The sequence below is a fragment of the Cebus imitator genome, unplaced genomic scaffold (assembly GCF_001604975.1).
Source record: "Cebus imitator isolate Cc_AM_T3 unplaced genomic scaffold, Cebus_imitator-1.0 Scaffold201, whole genome shotgun sequence".
Lineage (NCBI taxonomy): Eukaryota > Metazoa > Chordata > Mammalia > Primates > Cebidae > Cebus > Cebus imitator.
Genome location: NW_016107516.1, coordinates 1,701,761 through 1,718,141, shown reverse-complemented (window position 1 = coordinate 1,718,141; position 16,381 = coordinate 1,701,761). Strand labels below are relative to the sequence as shown.

Genomic DNA, 16,381 nt, shown 5'->3' with positions numbered 1-16,381 from the left:
AGAAGTCCAGAGAAAGTAAACACCATAAGAAAAGCAACAAATGACAGACAATTCCAGAATCTGCATTTTCAGAAAAAAATAAAAATATTTATAATCAATTAGACATATTTATTACAAGGCTTATCTATGTGAATTATTGTGCTAATCATTTTCAAAAAATGAATAAAACATTTACAAACAACTTTGACTTGTGGCTGAAAAAGATGAAAAGTTATTAAATGATTTTACACAAAAGAAATGACCTGGGTAAAGAGGAACTGAAAATATGAGATGGGTGAGGGTCAGTAAAAGATCATAGAATTAATGAATTTTAGTCTCCGTGGTGGAAGCATTTTTAGAATTTAGGCACTAGAGGGCATACAGTGAAAAGATGGGAAATAGTACACCTTCTCTGTTAAAGAGTTAATATGGACCTGTTAGTGGTTGTTTTGAGATGTTAGGATTTAACACTATTATCTTAGATTTCCACTCTCTTCCAGAGTAGAAGTTGATATATACTATATTTTAGACAGTAAGATTCTTGCAATTGAGTTTATTTGTACAAGTAGTTATTTGTACAACTATAGGAGTGGGTGGCTAAAGAGGGGTGGTGGACATACTTATACAAGGAGAGAAGATCCAGGAATTCAAAGATGAGGGAATAGAAGGATTAACTATGAATATTGACATCACTAAGAATGGTGATAGAGTAATATTGGAGAGTGAGACAGGAACTAAAATCTTCACAAAACGGAATGTGACTTAGAGTTCTGTAAATAACCACAACCCACAGGCAGATGATATATTCTGATGGCACAAGCTTCAAAATTGGATTCTTCTAAAGAAGTAGAAACTAGAATGATTTAGAAATCACTCTGAGGTTCAGAGAGATCACCTACTTCAATTGTAGTCTCAATAGTACTAGGAATGCAAGTGAGAGAGACATCACAACTTATAAGGAATGAAGAATAAAGAGAAGTAATATATTTGAAGATCCAGCTTATAGTTGGAGCAAGAAGATGAGGAAAGCCTTCAGAATCACTCCCCATATATATAATTAATACTTGAGTAGCATTTTAAATTCTTCCCACAACTGTGGTCCATTTAATTTTGCCTAAGTGCAAGTACAATTGACTTCCATTGTAATTGGCATGGAATTTTACAGAAGTGCTCCAGAATCCTACAAGACCCTTTATCTTTTAAGCTTATTACTTCAGAATTAATTCTATCTTCTATAACATTGTCCCATAACTCCAAAAACCATGGTTTACTTTTAGAACGTTTGTTAACACATATGTTGTCATTATATGGTTCATGTCCAGTTCCCACCCTAGGTACTGAAGCATTACAGAAAGTGCTCTTCCTCTAGGCTGATAACTACTCACCCCTCAGCTGAGTTCCCTTGAGCAAGGCACAATTTGCACTTTTCCACCCATAGTCTTGCTTACATTAAGTTTGGTCATATTTTCTTTTAGAACACTGCTAATCCTCTTCAAATGCCCTGGCTAACTCTTTGGATTTGCTTTACACAGCATCTTATTGTCCTTAAAATACTTAAGTTTTTTTTTTTTTTTTTTGGCATTAAGTTCAGCTGAATTAAACGTAATTTTAAAATATTTCATTAAAATATTAAAATATTATTCCTCAATTACTGTACTTTTGACACCCTCTTACTAGTGAGTACAAGATTTTATATAGGAAATTATTGAGCAGATAATCAGAGACTTAAGGAATTAGCAGGGAAACAGAATCAGCATGCACTCAAGGTAAGGTTATGGATTTGCGTTAAATTGGAAGATTCAAAAGAACTGGCGAGAAAAAATAAAATCTAGGAAAGGTTTTTAGTTGGGTAGTTTTTAAGTCTTTGAAAATCTTACTTTGACCATGTAGATGTAGATATTGTTACTATTATAATATTGTACCTTCCAGGGTATGAAATAAAATGAAAAAGTACTAGCCACTTACTCAAGAGATGCTTCAGCTCCTGCTTTAAAACTTGTAGAATTTAAAAGAAGTCCCACAATGGCCAGAGTAAATATTCCTGACATTCCAAGTAACTCACCTATTTTTTAAAAGAAATAAAGTATTAATTTAACATCAACAGCAGCACAAATTTTACCAGAGTTAAAAGTATCAGATGTTGTGACAGTACCATGATTTTAGAGAGAGGCAACTTCACTTGATTTCAGCTGGAAAATATTGCAAATTATTACCACCATCCCATGTCCTTTTTCTTCCTCCAACTTATATCCAATTGTATTATAAAGTCTACAATGGACACCTTTGCACTGCTTCACATACCCCAGTGAGGTTAGAGCACCCTTTAGAGGTCTGATTGTTTCAGATGGGTTCTGGAGGGTTGAAGTAAAAATCAGCTGATGATATCTTTATGAACTTGTCCACAACTTACGTCTCTTTCTTATCAGATGTAGTTCTAGCTAATAAGTAAATATTGAAATATTTGTTCCTAATACTAAAGAATATTGTGGATATGCTGCTTTTATCATATATTAAATTGTCATCCATACTTTGACTAATTCTTTGTGCTTCTTTGACTTACTTTGTATTCCTAAGTTAACAACAGTTGTATTTTAATTACTGTAGGCCCATTAAATGTTTTAATACCTTTCTGGTAGGGAAAGTTCGCTACCTAAAAAAAAAAATTGTCTCGTCTATTCTCACATATTAATTTTTCTAGATGAACTTTTGAAACTGTTTTCATGAAATTGTAGATGGGCACAATGGCTCATACCTAAAATTCCAGCACTTTGGGCAGTAGGTGGGACCATTGCTTGAGCCCAGGAGTTCAAGACTGGCTTAGGCAACTTAGTGTGACCCTGTGTCTACAAAATATTTAAAATATTGGCTGGGTTTGGTGGCACATGCCTATAGTACCAGCTACTCTGGAGGCTGAAGTGGGAGAATTGCTTAAACCTGGTAGGTTGAGGCTGCAGTGAGCCATGATCATACCATGGTATTCCAGAGCCTGGGCAACAGAGCAAAAGCCTGTTTCTGAGACAGAGAAAGAGAGAGAGAGGTGAGAGGAAAGAGGAAGAGAAATTTTAAAACCCCCCAAAATTATATCATTGTTTGATTTGGACTGTAATACATTTTAATTTAGTGAAATTAATACTATTATTACATTATTGAGTTTTCTCTTCTAGAGGTGGAAAATTACAAGTTTTCTATTTTTTATTCTAGTCCTAGCTAGAAATGGTAACAAAAGCAGAGTCATTATTGAATCATGAAAAAAGAAGAAATCATAGACATAGATTCTTTGAAATGATCAAGCCCTGGATGAGGTATTATATCTTGTTAGGTGTCGGTGAAATATTTACAATGAGTATCTTGAAGATACTAATTATATAAGCATGAAGCCAGGTCACAGGGAAATCTTTTTATATTAAACTGATATTTATTCTGTATCTTGTTTTCATGAAATTCTGTCCTGGCAGGTTTCTTCCTAAAATGTTTATTGAGACATCTTGACTCTAAAAGTTTAAAATTATTTCCTTGGGTATAATCTTTAATTGTGAAACTAGGGTTACTTATTAAAAACAATGTTAGAGGAAATTATATTTGTTGGAATATTTTTTAGGAATTTAAGTATACACATGAATACTAGTAAATGAGGAACCTACCTGAATTAACTGATCATTCTCTCACTGCCTGTTAATTCATTAGCTTGATTCTGTAACCCTTAGTATATTATAATTGGATTTTATCAACTGATTAATTCATTAGAAACCCTCAAGATACCCTGTTCTGCCTTTTCCTCCTCAGAGGGAAAATAATACATTCCCATTACTCTAGCATTTCTGAAGAGAAGTTTTTCTATGCTTCAATTTATTCAAATTATATATTTCTTAGTGACTTTTATAATTTTCTGTGTATAGTTCAAAACTACTTGTTAAATTTATTGATATTTTATAACTTTATACCAATATAAAAAAATCAAATTTTCATATTTTCTAGCTAGTTACTGCTGGCTGATGAAGATATCATCAATTGTTTTGGATAACTTTATCTCATATCAAGCTATTTAAGGGTCTTGCTGACTTTGTTTACCAATTAATTTTGTTGAATTTTCTATATGATATAAAATATTATGATTAATGGTGAGAAGGGAGATGCCCCTGCCTCCTTCTACTTCCCCGTCTCCACCTCCTCCCATCCCTTCCCTCTGGATGGGAAGAAGGGTGAAAAAAAAAGAAATAAAATACCAAAGAGCTTCAATCTGTGGTCAGGTGACTTGCTGATGCCACTGACCAGGCCATAAAGACGCCCAAGGACTGGGAAGATAACTCCCTTTTTGGTTCCTACTGTCTCTACTATCTATAAGCCTTGAAAGAGTTGCAAATGAATGTTATCACTACTGGCTAGACACTGGGTCATGTCCTGCACATTTGCACGACCCAGGCTCCCTCCTGGAAACACCTCTGCTAATAATTTACTGCCTTTGTCTTGTCTCTGTAAGCCCCTCCCCTGCCAGCTCCTGCTCTTGCTGCATATGAACTAGCAAATCAATGAAGCCAAAAGATTGTAAGGTCAAAGTCCAGCCAATGGACAATGACACAGTTTTGCCTCAGTTTCCCCTTTAGTGTTGTAAGCCTATAAAAGAGGAAAGAAGCTGCTTCTAGGGGAGCGCAGTGAGTAAGGCTTTAGGCCCCACAGCTCCCGGCTGAATAAAAAGCCATTTCCTTCCTCAGTTCGGTGTTCAAGAGGTTTGTTTCCAGCCACTTTTGCTTTAATGTAACAATTTTTTTTTAAATATGTATAAATTTCCCTCCTTATTGCATTAGCTAGAGCTTTCATAATTATTTTTATCATGAATGTGAGAATATGCACCATTGTCTTATCCCTAAATGTAACAGAAAGACATAGTACAGGTGTGGTAAGTAGGTATTATCTGGTATGTCAACTCCAAATCATATGAAGGGCTGTCAGAAGAGCTTAATTAAATGTGATTCTGAGGCTGTGTCAGGAAACAGTGGTATGGTTAATTATTAATATCTACCATACTCCTGTGAGGAGGTGATTGTGGGACATGGATTAATAATAATGACAGATTTTCTAACATTTAGCTTTACTTGATATGTAACTTCTATTTTGATTGCCTTTTTGATCCAAGAGTTACCAAGACAAAATATCTAATTTACAGGTTGAAACTGCCCACCTCTGCCTTTTTGTTAGACAGATGGCTTCTCTCTTTGTTGCCCAGGCTGGAATGTGATCATAGGTCACTGCAACCTCAAATGCCTGGGCTCAAGTAATCCTCCCACCTCAGCCTCCTGAGTAGGTGGGACTACAGACATGTACCACCACATCTAGCTAGTTTTAAAATTTTTTGTAGAGATGGGGGTCTCACTATCTTACCCAGGCTCGTCTTGAAATCTTGGGCTGAAGTGACCCTTCTGCCTCAGCCTCCCAAGGTGCTAGGATTACAGGCATGAGCCACCCCACCTGGCAGGAGCCCTCTTTTTGTAGTTCATATTTAATTTAATTGTATCATGGTTGAACAATGTTTGAAATTTTATTGAAATGTTCTTCAATGTAATTTCTACAAATTGTCTATTGGTATATGTAAAGGATACGCATTCTGCTTTGAGAGGTAAAACTCTATATGTCTTATAACCCAAACTTATAAGATATTTAAATATTTTTATAGCCATAATAATTTTTTGTTCAATTAGTCATGAAATTCTCTGGGAAAGCATAGTAAGTTATCTTTCTGTAATGATACTCTTGTCAAATCCTTTCTTTTATAATGGTATTTGCTAATATTGGTACATTATTTTCTGTTGTATATTCATATTTTTATCTCTTTTGATAGATTAATAAAAATATTCTTTACAGATCAGTTGGATGTTTTTACTAACTTTTGCCTGGTATGTATTTTCACATATTTTTATTTTAAAGTTTTCTATGTCATTTTATTTTAGGCGTAGGTCTCTCACTTACAAATATAAAAGATGAGATACAGAGTTGAAAAGATGAGACTCATATGATTGACATCATCACCAAAACCAGTTGACATCCACAACTGAATCAGCTTTGAACTTAGAATTCCGAACCAGAAACTTGCTATAATATATGAAGAAACTGCACTCACAATGCCTTGAGCTACAAGAAAGAGGAGTAAATAAGAAATAGTTAATATAATTTGCCCTTAATTTTAACTGATATTCTGGGTTAATTTTTCTTTTGGTCATTATCTTTAATTGCCACAATGAACATGAGAGTGCAGATATCCCAGGGGCGACATTATGATTTCAATTCCTTTGGATATATACCCAGAAGTGGGATTATTAGATCATACGGTAGAGTTCTACTTTTAGGTTTTTGAGGAACTTCCACATCGTTTTCTGTAATAGCTGGCACTTTGCAATTCCTCTGCTTACAAGCAGTATTCTTTGGCCCTGTAGATGACTAGTAACTCACACTTCCTCCCTGACAGCTTTCTATGTTGCCTGCATGAGATGATATAGTCCCAGGGCAAAGGGAAGAGAAGATGCCTCCTCTCACTACTAGTAGATGCACTGCTTGGCTTATCTTCTAAGCTCATCTTCAGCACATAAAAAAGAACATTTCTCATCCTGGTTGTCTGGCATTCTGGTTCAGCCCAGGACTGTGGAATGTTGTTCCCATAAGTTAACTTCATGAAGAGTCTCAACCCTGCCTCACAACAAATATGTAACTAACATTAAATAAGTAATGTGTAATAGTGCTTTGTAAAGAGTAAGTCATTAAACCAATACTCACAATTATATTCCTACAAATATAACTTATGGTAGGATATTACAAAATACATGCCAGCTTTCAGAAAATACAGGATTCTGATGTTAAGAAATTTATTAAAAAAAATAAAAAAAGATCCTTACCTAAGGTTTGGTTCCTTTCACTGCGTAGTCCTTTGTTAAAATCCATAATACTAGTAAATGTAATTGATGATAGAACAGAGGTCATCAGACTTTCTCCATTAATTAAATTGGTGAGGCTTCTAGAAAGCCCTATGTAAGTTGAGGAGGGAAAGATGTTTTTTAAAGTGAGAAAAACATTAAATATTACATATTAAAGAATAAAGTTTTCTTAGCAACTATAAGTATGGTCCTATGGATTTACTGTAAGTTTAGACCATCATAATTGGCACTAAATTAATTATGGCCCATTATGTTTATGTAAGTGAGATAATTAAAGCTCTCATTCCTTGCTTCAGGGCACAAAGGAAAACATGAAATTTCTTTTTTTTTTTAAATTCAGTGAGTTGTTCTGTATAAATACTGCATAATAAATCAGATATATTTAAGGCAAGACAAAAAATGGTTGAGGGATAAAGTAAATTTACAAACCAAAGCTTTATAACATTACATCCAAACAAAGTATTAAGGCAATTGTTCACATAATCTAGCTAGACTTAGAAATTATCCGACTTTCTCATTCATTCTGTCCAATGGCTTTAAAAATCAATCACCATGAATGGAGAGTTTCTGACATTACTCACTTCCATTCAAATTTTCCTCTATTTATAATGATATTCTAAGTTAAATTATCTATCAGTTGTCCTTTTCCTCTCCCATTAAATATGCATGTAGTGGTAAAACTACAACTTTGAGCATCTATAGTGATTTTCTAAAAGCCATAGGAGGAAATGTTATCATATAGTAAAACGCTTTGTGTGAATCAACCACTCTATAACTGTAATCACAACCTAACTACAATTAGTATGCCAACAGACGAGAAGAAACACCAAGGCTGTTCCTGTATGGCTCAAATGCCTTGGTCATCCCATTCTTCACCTCTTCCTGTATCTATGCCCTTTGCTGTAAAACTTGGCAGTGTTTCTCACCAAAAAGATCCACTTTGTTTTGTTATGAGATTTGATGAGAGTTGAAAGATTTCTGCCTCTTCCTGACTCCTGTCATCACCATGACAGCACTCCTCTGTAGGAATGTAAGACATACATGAAGGAAAGGTACATCTTCCAAACTGAGGCCATTCTGGATCACTTAGCCCCTAGATGTCCACCAGCTGATTACAGATTCATTAGTGAATCTAGCTAGATCAGCAGAACCCAGCCCATATCATCAGAACTGCTGAATTCATGAGAAATAATAAATAATTGTTGTTTTAAGTTGCTACATTTGGAGTTATTACTCAGTAAAACCTAACTGATATTATTGTATAATTATTTCATTTTAGAAAACAGAATTATGGCAAAATGTAAATATTCAGAAATACATGGCATAGGAGGAGTCAAAGGACCACAAAAAGTGCAAGACAATGTGAATGTACTTACATATTCTACTGACAGTCCCAAGAAAATTTTTATTGAAAAAAAAAAATATATATATATATACACACATATACACACACATGCACACACACATGCACACACACACACATTTCTAAATCTTATAAATATTGCTTTGTAAACTCAGGATCAATGCTGTTAAAAAGAAATTACTTTTTAAAAAGTATTTTTGAAAGATACCAAGCGAGGAGAGAAACAATATTCTGAAAGTAATAGCAAGATGGACATAATTTATGAAAACACACTTGCAGAGGATTCAAGATGAACAATTAGGAGCAGCCCAGAATTGCAGCTCCCAGCAAAAGCATGGAGGGTGAGTGGACGCTACATTTCCACATGAACTTTTACTGCCCACAGACCAGGAGATTCCCAGGCAGAGGAGCACCATGGGTCACCAGCACGGCTGTCTTGGCCACCGCAGTGGGTCTCTGCACAAAATACAAGGGTCCAGGCACCGTTTTAGCCATTCAACTGATAAAAAGGGGAATGAAACAGGGAGCCAGGCCAGGAGATTCCCGGGCAAAAAAGCGCCACAAATATCCATGCGGCTGTTTCAGCTGGTGCAGTGGGTTGCGGCACGGGAATTAACACAGATCCTGGTGACTTTTCAACAGGTAACTGGAACACCTGGGAGACAGAGACACCCATTCAAATGAGAAAAAAGGGACTGAAACAGGGAGGCAGGCCAGGAGATTCCCGGGTGAAAAAGCACCATGAGCCCCCAGTGCAGTTGTTTTAGCCAGCTCAGTGGCTCTCAGCACAAATATCACACAAATCCAGGCACCTTTTCAACTGGGGACTGGAATGCCTGGGAGACAGAGTCGCCCGTTCAACTGAAAAAAAGGGGACGGAAACAGGGAGCCAGGCCAGGAGATTCCCCAGTGAAAAAGTGCCATGAGTCTCCAGTGGCTGTTTCAACTGGTGCAACAGGTCTACGCACAAGAAATCACACAAATCCGGGTGCTATTACAACTGGAGACTGGGACACCTGGGAGACAGAGTCACCTATTCAACTGAAAAAAAAAAAAAGGGATCTGAGGTACGGAGCTAGGTGATCAGGCTTGGCCAGTCCCACCCCCACAAAAAACAGCAATCTGAAATGCTCTGGATTGAGAGTTTCACAGCAAGCACAGCTGAACCTGGGACAGTCCAGCTCTGTGGGAGAGGGGCATCCGCCATTACTGAGGTAGTCCACCACTACTGAGGTAGTCAACCATTACAGAGAGAGTCTGCCATTACAGAGGTGGGCCACCATTGCCAAGGCAGTTCTAACTATATCCCTAAAAACAGGACTGCAGGGAAGTTCACAAGGCAGCTGGGCAAAGCCCACAGCAGCTCAGCAAAGCCTCTGCTGGCAGACTGTGGCTAGGCTGCCTCCTCACTGGGCAGGGCAGTCCTGAAAAAAGGCAGCAGCATGATAGAAACTTATAAATAAAGCCCTACCTCCCTGGGACAGAGCACCAGGGGGAAATAAAAGGCATTTATGAGTTCTGCTGCAGTAGACTTAAATGTACCTGCCCAGCAGCTCTGAATGGAACAACGGAGCTCACAGCTCAGCTCTTGAGCTCCTATAAAGGACAGACTCTCTCCTCAAGCAGCTCCCTGACCCCTATATATCCAAAGAGTCACCTCATAAAGGAGAGCTCAGACTGACATCTGGCAGGTATCCTTCTGGGACAAAGATAGCAGAAGAAGAAACTGGCAGCAACCCTTACTGTTCTGCAGTGACTGCAGGTGATCCTCAGGCAAGCAGGGCCTGGAGTGGACTTCAGCAGTCCTACAGCAGAGGGGCCTGACTGTTAGAAGGAAAACTAGGAAACAGAAAGAAATAACTTCATCATCAACAAACTGGACATCCACTCAGAGGCCCCATCTGAAAGTCAACAACTACAAAGAACAAAGGTAGATAAATCCACAAAGATGGGAAGAAACCAGCACAGAAAGGATGACAATGACCAAAACCAGAATGCATCTCCTCCTCCAAGGGATCACAACTCCTCACCAGCAAGGAACAGGGCTGGATGGATAATGAGTCTGATGAAGTGACAGAAACAGGCTTCAGATGGTGGGTAATAAGAAACTTCTCTGAGCTAAAAGAACATGTTATAACCCAATGCAAAGAAACTAAGAACCTTGAAAAAAGGTTTGATGAAATGCTAACACGAATAAACAGAGAGGAATATCAGTGAATTGATGGAGCTGAAAAACATAGCACGAGAACTTCACAAAGCATACACAAGTTTCAACAGCCGAATTGACCAAGCAGAAGAATGGATATCAGAGATTGAAGATCAACTCAATGAAATAAAATGAGAAGGCAAGATCAGAGAAAAAAAGGATAAAAAGAAATGAACAAAGTCTCCAAGAAATATGGGACTATGTAAAAAACCTAATCTATGTGTGATAGGTGTACCTGAATGTGACAGAGAGAATTAATCCAAGCTGGAAAATACTCTTCAGGATATTATCCAGGGAAACTTAACCAACCTAACAGAGCAGACCAATATTCAAGTCCAGGAAATATAGGGAACACCCCAAAGATACTCCTCAAGGAGGGCAACCCCAAGGCACATAATCGTCAGATTCACCAGGGTTGAAACAAAGGAGAAAATGCTAAGGGCAGTCAGAGAGAAAGGTTGGGTTACCCACAGAAGGAAGCCCATCAGACTCACAGCAGATCTCTCAGCAGAAACCATACAAACCAGAAGAGAGTGAGGTTCAATATTCAACATCCTTAACACAAAGAACTTTCAACCCAGAATTTTATATCCAGCCAAAGTAAACTTCATAAGTGAAGGAGAAATAAAATCCTTTACAAACAAGAAATTAGTCAGAGATTTCATCACCACCAGGCCTGCTTTACAAGAGCTCCTGAAAGAAGCACTAAACACAGAAAGGAACAACCAGTACCAGCTACTCCAAAAACGTACCAAATGGTCAAGAGCATCAACACAATGAAGAAACTGCATCAACTAATGGGCAGAACAGCCAGCTAGCATCAAAATGGCAGGATCAAATTCACATATAACAATATGAACCCTAAAGGTAAATGGGCTAAATGTCTCAATCAAAAGACACGGACTGGCAAATTGGATAAAAAACCAAAATCCATCAGTGTGCTGTATCCAAGAAACCCATCTCACATGCAAGGATACATAAAGGCTCAAAATAAAGAGATGGAGAAAGATTTACCAAGCAAATAGAGAGCAAAAAGCAGCAGGAGTTGCAATTCTAGTCTCTAATAAAATAGACTTTAAACCAACAAAGATCAAAAGAGACAAAGAGGGACATTACATAATGGTAAAAGGATCAATGCAACAAGAAGAGCTAACAATCCTAAATATATATGCACCCAATACAGGAGCATTCAGATACATAAAGCAAGTTCTTAATGATTTACAAGGAGACTTAGACTCCCATACAATAATAGTGGGAGACTTAACACCCCACTGTCAATATTAGACAGATAAACAAGAAAGAAAATTAATAAGGATATCCAGGACTTGAACTCAGACCTGGACCAAGGATACCTAACAGACATTTACAGAACTCTCCACCCTGAATCCACAGAATATACATTTTTCTCAGCACCACATCACACGTACTGTATAACTGACCACATAATTGGAAGTAAATCACTCCTCAGCAAATGCAAAAGAATAGAAATCATAACAAACAGTCTCTAAGACCACAGTGCAATCAAGTTAGAACTCAGGATTCAGAAACTAACTCAGAACCACACAGCTTCATGGAAACTGAACAACTGGCTCTTGAATGTGGACTGAGAAAACAATGAAATGAAGGCAGAAATAAACATGTTCTTAGAAACCAATGAGAATGAAGACACAACATACCAGAATCTCTGGGACACATTTAAAGCAGTGTCTAGAGGAAAATTTATAGCAATAAATACCCACATGAGAAGCAAGGAAAGATCTAAAATTGACACCCTATCATCAAAATTGAAAGAGCTAGAGGAGCAAGATCAAAAAAACTCAAAAGCTAGCAGAAGACAATTAACTAAGATCAGAGCAGAACTGAAGGAGATAGAGACACAGAAAACCCTTCAAAAAATCAGTAAATCCAGGAGCCGGTTTTTCAAAAATATCAACAAAATATACAGACCACTATCCAGATTAATAAAAAAGAAAAGAGAAAAATCAAATAGATGCAATAAAAAAACGATAAAGGGGATATCACCACAGATTCCACAGAAATACAAAACATCATCAGAGATTATTACAAACAAGTCTATGCACATAAACTAGTAAATGTGGAAGAAGTGGATAAATTCCTGGACACTTGCATCCTCCCAAGCCTAAACCAGGAAGAAGTTGAAACCCTGAATAGACCAATAACAAGGGCTTAAGTTGAGGCAGAAATTCATAGACCACCAACCAAAAAGAGCCCAGGTCCAGATGGGTTCACAGCCGAATTCTCCCAGACATACAAAGAAGAGCTGGTACCATTCCTTCTGAAACTATTCCAAACAATCCAAAAAGAGGGAATCCTTCCCAAATCATTTTATGAGACCAACATCATCCTGATACCAAAACCCGGCAGAGACTCAACAAGAAAAGAAAACTTCAGGCCAATAACCATGATGAACACAGACGCAAAAACCTTCAATAAAATACTGGCAAAGCGATTGCATCAGCACATCAAAAGGCTTATCCACTATGATCAAGTAGGCTTCATCCCAGGGATGCAAGGCTGGTTCAACATATGCAAGTCTATAAACATAATTCACCACATAAACAGAACCAAAGACAAAAACCACATGATTATCTCAATAGATGCAGAGAAGGCCTTTGACAAAATTCAACAGCCTTTATGCTAAAAACCCTCAATAAACTAGGTATTGATGGAATTGTATCTCAAAATAATAAAAGCTATTTATGACAAACCCACAGCCTATAATCATACTGAATGGACAAAAACTGGAAACACTCCATTTGAAATCTGGCACTAGACAAGGATGCCCTCTCTCACCACTCCTATTCAATATAGTATTGTAAGTTCTGGCCAAAGCAATCAGGCAAGAAAAAGAAAGGAAGTGTATTCAACTGGGAAAGGAGAAAGTCAGATTGTCTCTATTTGCAGACAACATGATTGTATATTTAGAAGACCCCATTGTCTCAGCCCAAAATATCCTGAACCTGATAAGCAACTTCAGCAAAGTGTTAGGATACAAAATCAATGTGCAAAAATCACAAGCATTCCTATACACCAATAACAGACTTAAAGAGGGCCAAATCAAGAATGAACTGCCATTCACAGTTGCTACAAAGAGAATAAAATACTTAGGAATACAACTAAGAATGTAAAAGACCTCTTCAAGGAGAACTACAAACCACTGCTCTACGAAATAAGAGAGGACACAAACAGATGTAGAAACATTCCATGCTCATGGTTAGGAAGAATCAACACTGTGAAAATGGCCATGCTGCCCAAAGTAATTTATAGATTCAACGCTATCCCCATCAAGCTACCAATGAACTTCTTCACAGAGCTGGAAAAAAACACCTTAAAGTTCATATGGAACCAAAAGAGAGCCACCATAGCCAAGTGAATTCCAAGCAAAAAGAACAAAGCTGGAGACATCACACTACCTGACTTCTAACTATACTACAACACTACAATAATCAAAACAGCATGATACTGGTACCAAAACAGAGATATAGACCAATGAAACAGAACAGAGGCCTTGGAGGCAACACCACACATCTACAACCATCTGATCTTTCACAAACCTCACAAAAACAAGCAATGGGGAAAGGATTCCCTGTTTAATAAATGGTGTTGGGAAAACTGGCTAGCCATGTGCAGAAAGCAGAAACTGGACCCCTTCCTGACACTTAACACTAAAATTAACACCAGATGGATTAAAGACTTAAACGTAAGACCTAACACCATAAAAACCGTAGAAGAAAATCTAGGCAAAACCATTCAGGACATAGGCATAGGCAAGGACTTCATGACCAAAACACCAAAAGCATTGGCAACGAAAGCCAAAATAGACAAATGGGACCTAATCAAACTCCACAGCTTCTGCACAGCAAAAGAAACAGTAATTAGAGTGAATTGGCAACCAACAGAATGGGAAAATATTTTTGCAATGTACCCATTTGACAAAGGGCTAATATCCAGAATCTACAGAGAACTAAAACAGATTTACAAGAAAAAACAAACAAGCCCATTCAAAAGTGGGTGAAGGATATGAACAGATGCTTTATGAAAGAAGACATATATGAGGCCAACAAACACATGAAAAAATGCTCATCATCACTGGTCATTAGAGAAATGCAAATCAAAACTACATTGAGATACCATCTTACACCAGTTAGAATGGCAATCATTAAAAAATCTGGAAACAACAGATGCTGGAGAGGATGTGGAGAAATAGGAACGCTTTTACACTGTTGGTGGGAGTGTAAATTAGTTCAACCATTGTGGAAGACAGTGTGGCGATTCCTCAAGGACCTAGAAACAGAAATTCCATTTGACCCAGCAATCCCATTACTGGGTATATATCCAAAGGATTATAAATTGTTCTACTATAAGGACACATGCAAACAAATGTTCATTGCAGCACTGTTTACAATAGCAAAGACTTGGAACAAACCCAAATGCCCACAGATGATAGACTTGACATGGAAAATGTGGCACATATACACCATGGAATACCATGCAGCCATAAAAAATGATGAGTTCGTGTCCTTTTTAGGGACATGGATGAACCTGGAAAGCATCATTCTCAGCAAACTGACACAAGAACAGAAAATCAAACACTGTATGTTCTCACTCACAGGCAGGTGTTGAACAACGAGAACACATGGACACAGGGAGGGGAGCATCACACACTGGGGTCTGTCGGGGGGAAGGAGGGTAGGGAGAGCGGGGGGTGGGGATTTGGGGAGGGATAACATGGGGAGAAATGCCAGATATAGGTGATGGGGAGGAAGGCAGCAAATCACACCGCCATGTGTGTGCCTATACAACCATCTTGTATGTTGTTCACATGTACCCCAAAAAGAAAAATGCAGTTAAAAAAAAAAAAGAAAATAGACTGGCAAGATACTCTGCATAAATTAAGTTCAACAATGGCAAGCTAGAAAATCAGTGGAATACTAGATTACAAGATAACAAAATTAGACAAGTTAAAAACCTATGCTTTAGAACATAGGTATTTAAAACATGACTTTTCTTAACAATTTCCTCTTACTGGAGCTAAAATACTTTCTCATAGCACTCTTGTAAACAAGAGTGAAATCAGCTCTCAGGTATCATAAGATTCTCTCAAACATAGAGGAGAAAATGCTGGCACTGACAGTCACAAGGAGGCAGGGATATGGGCTGACAGTATGGGGAGGAAGACAAGAATCCAGGGTTGGGTGGTAGATGTTGGCATCTTCTTCTAAAGTGTCATCTCACTCTCTTAATGTCCTTTGTCTTGAAGGCTCAGCTCTCATTTATCAACATATTTACACTTGATGATGATATTATAAATACAGAAAAAGAGAATAATATACCTACCAAGGTCTCTTATAGAAGCTGCAGTTAGCATGGGATCTGAACTCACAAGGATAGCTGAAAATAATAACCTTGGGGTGGGCTCCAAAAATAATTTATTTACAGATGCCAGATACCAAAGAACTAAGATATAATTAACCAAAAACCCGGGAACTGTAATTAAAAGTACCTGCAAAGAAATTTTACAATTAGAAACATTAGACTGCTTTTGTAGTCCATTTTAAGAAGAAGAAACTCAGGATTATTGGAGATAGAGAATCAGCCAGCACCAACAGTACCCACCAGCAGACACAGGAGTGTCATTCTGTGTCAGCTGACTTCCACTTGACCAAAGATGCAGGAGATGGCTTGGCAGAGCTTAGCTGAGGCAACTCAAACCACTTTTAAGTCTATTCCTTTTTATTCCTTCTTTCTGTCATTTGTCTCAACTCCATGTGTCTGGATTTGGTTTAAAAGTATGAATTTTTCTAATAAATTATTTGTTTCTAATGCAGTTTAGGTAATGACCTGTATTTACAAAACTATTTTGATTACTTTGAAAGAAATGTACACCTGCTC

General features: G+C 37.5%; 1 protein-coding gene across 1 annotated transcript; it reads right to left on the bottom strand.

Annotated features, from left to right (window-relative positions):
- Positions 1-1,116: 1,116 nt before the first annotated feature.
- On the bottom strand, positions 1,117-6,985 carry SLC9C1 (solute carrier family 9 member C1). Its single transcript, XM_037745454.1, has 3 exons — positions 6,861-6,985; positions 5,941-6,102; positions 1,117-2,041 (listed from the first exon to the last, which is right to left on the bottom strand). The coding sequence occupies exons 1-3, from the start codon at positions 6,943-6,945 to the stop codon at positions 1,941-1,943; spliced, it is 348 nt and encodes a 115-aa protein (XP_037601382.1). The 5' UTR covers positions 6,946-6,985; the 3' UTR covers positions 1,117-1,940.
- Between the last annotated feature and the right edge of the window lie 9,396 nt (positions 6,986-16,381).

Bases quoted from the DNA above. Each gene is read 5' to 3' on its own strand.
- SLC9C1 (XM_037745454.1), bottom strand. From the start codon at position 6,945: ATGACCTCTGTTCTATCATCAATTACATTTACTAGTATTATGGATTTT. The intron at 6,103-6,860 runs GTAAGGATCTTT...TCTTTCTTGTAG, and splicing joins TGAAAGGAACCAAACCTTAG to CTCAAGGCATTGTGAGTGCA. The intron at 2,042-5,940 runs GTAAGTGAGAGA...TTTAAAAAATAG, and splicing joins GTATCTCATCTTTTATATTT to GTGAGTTACTTGGAATGTCA.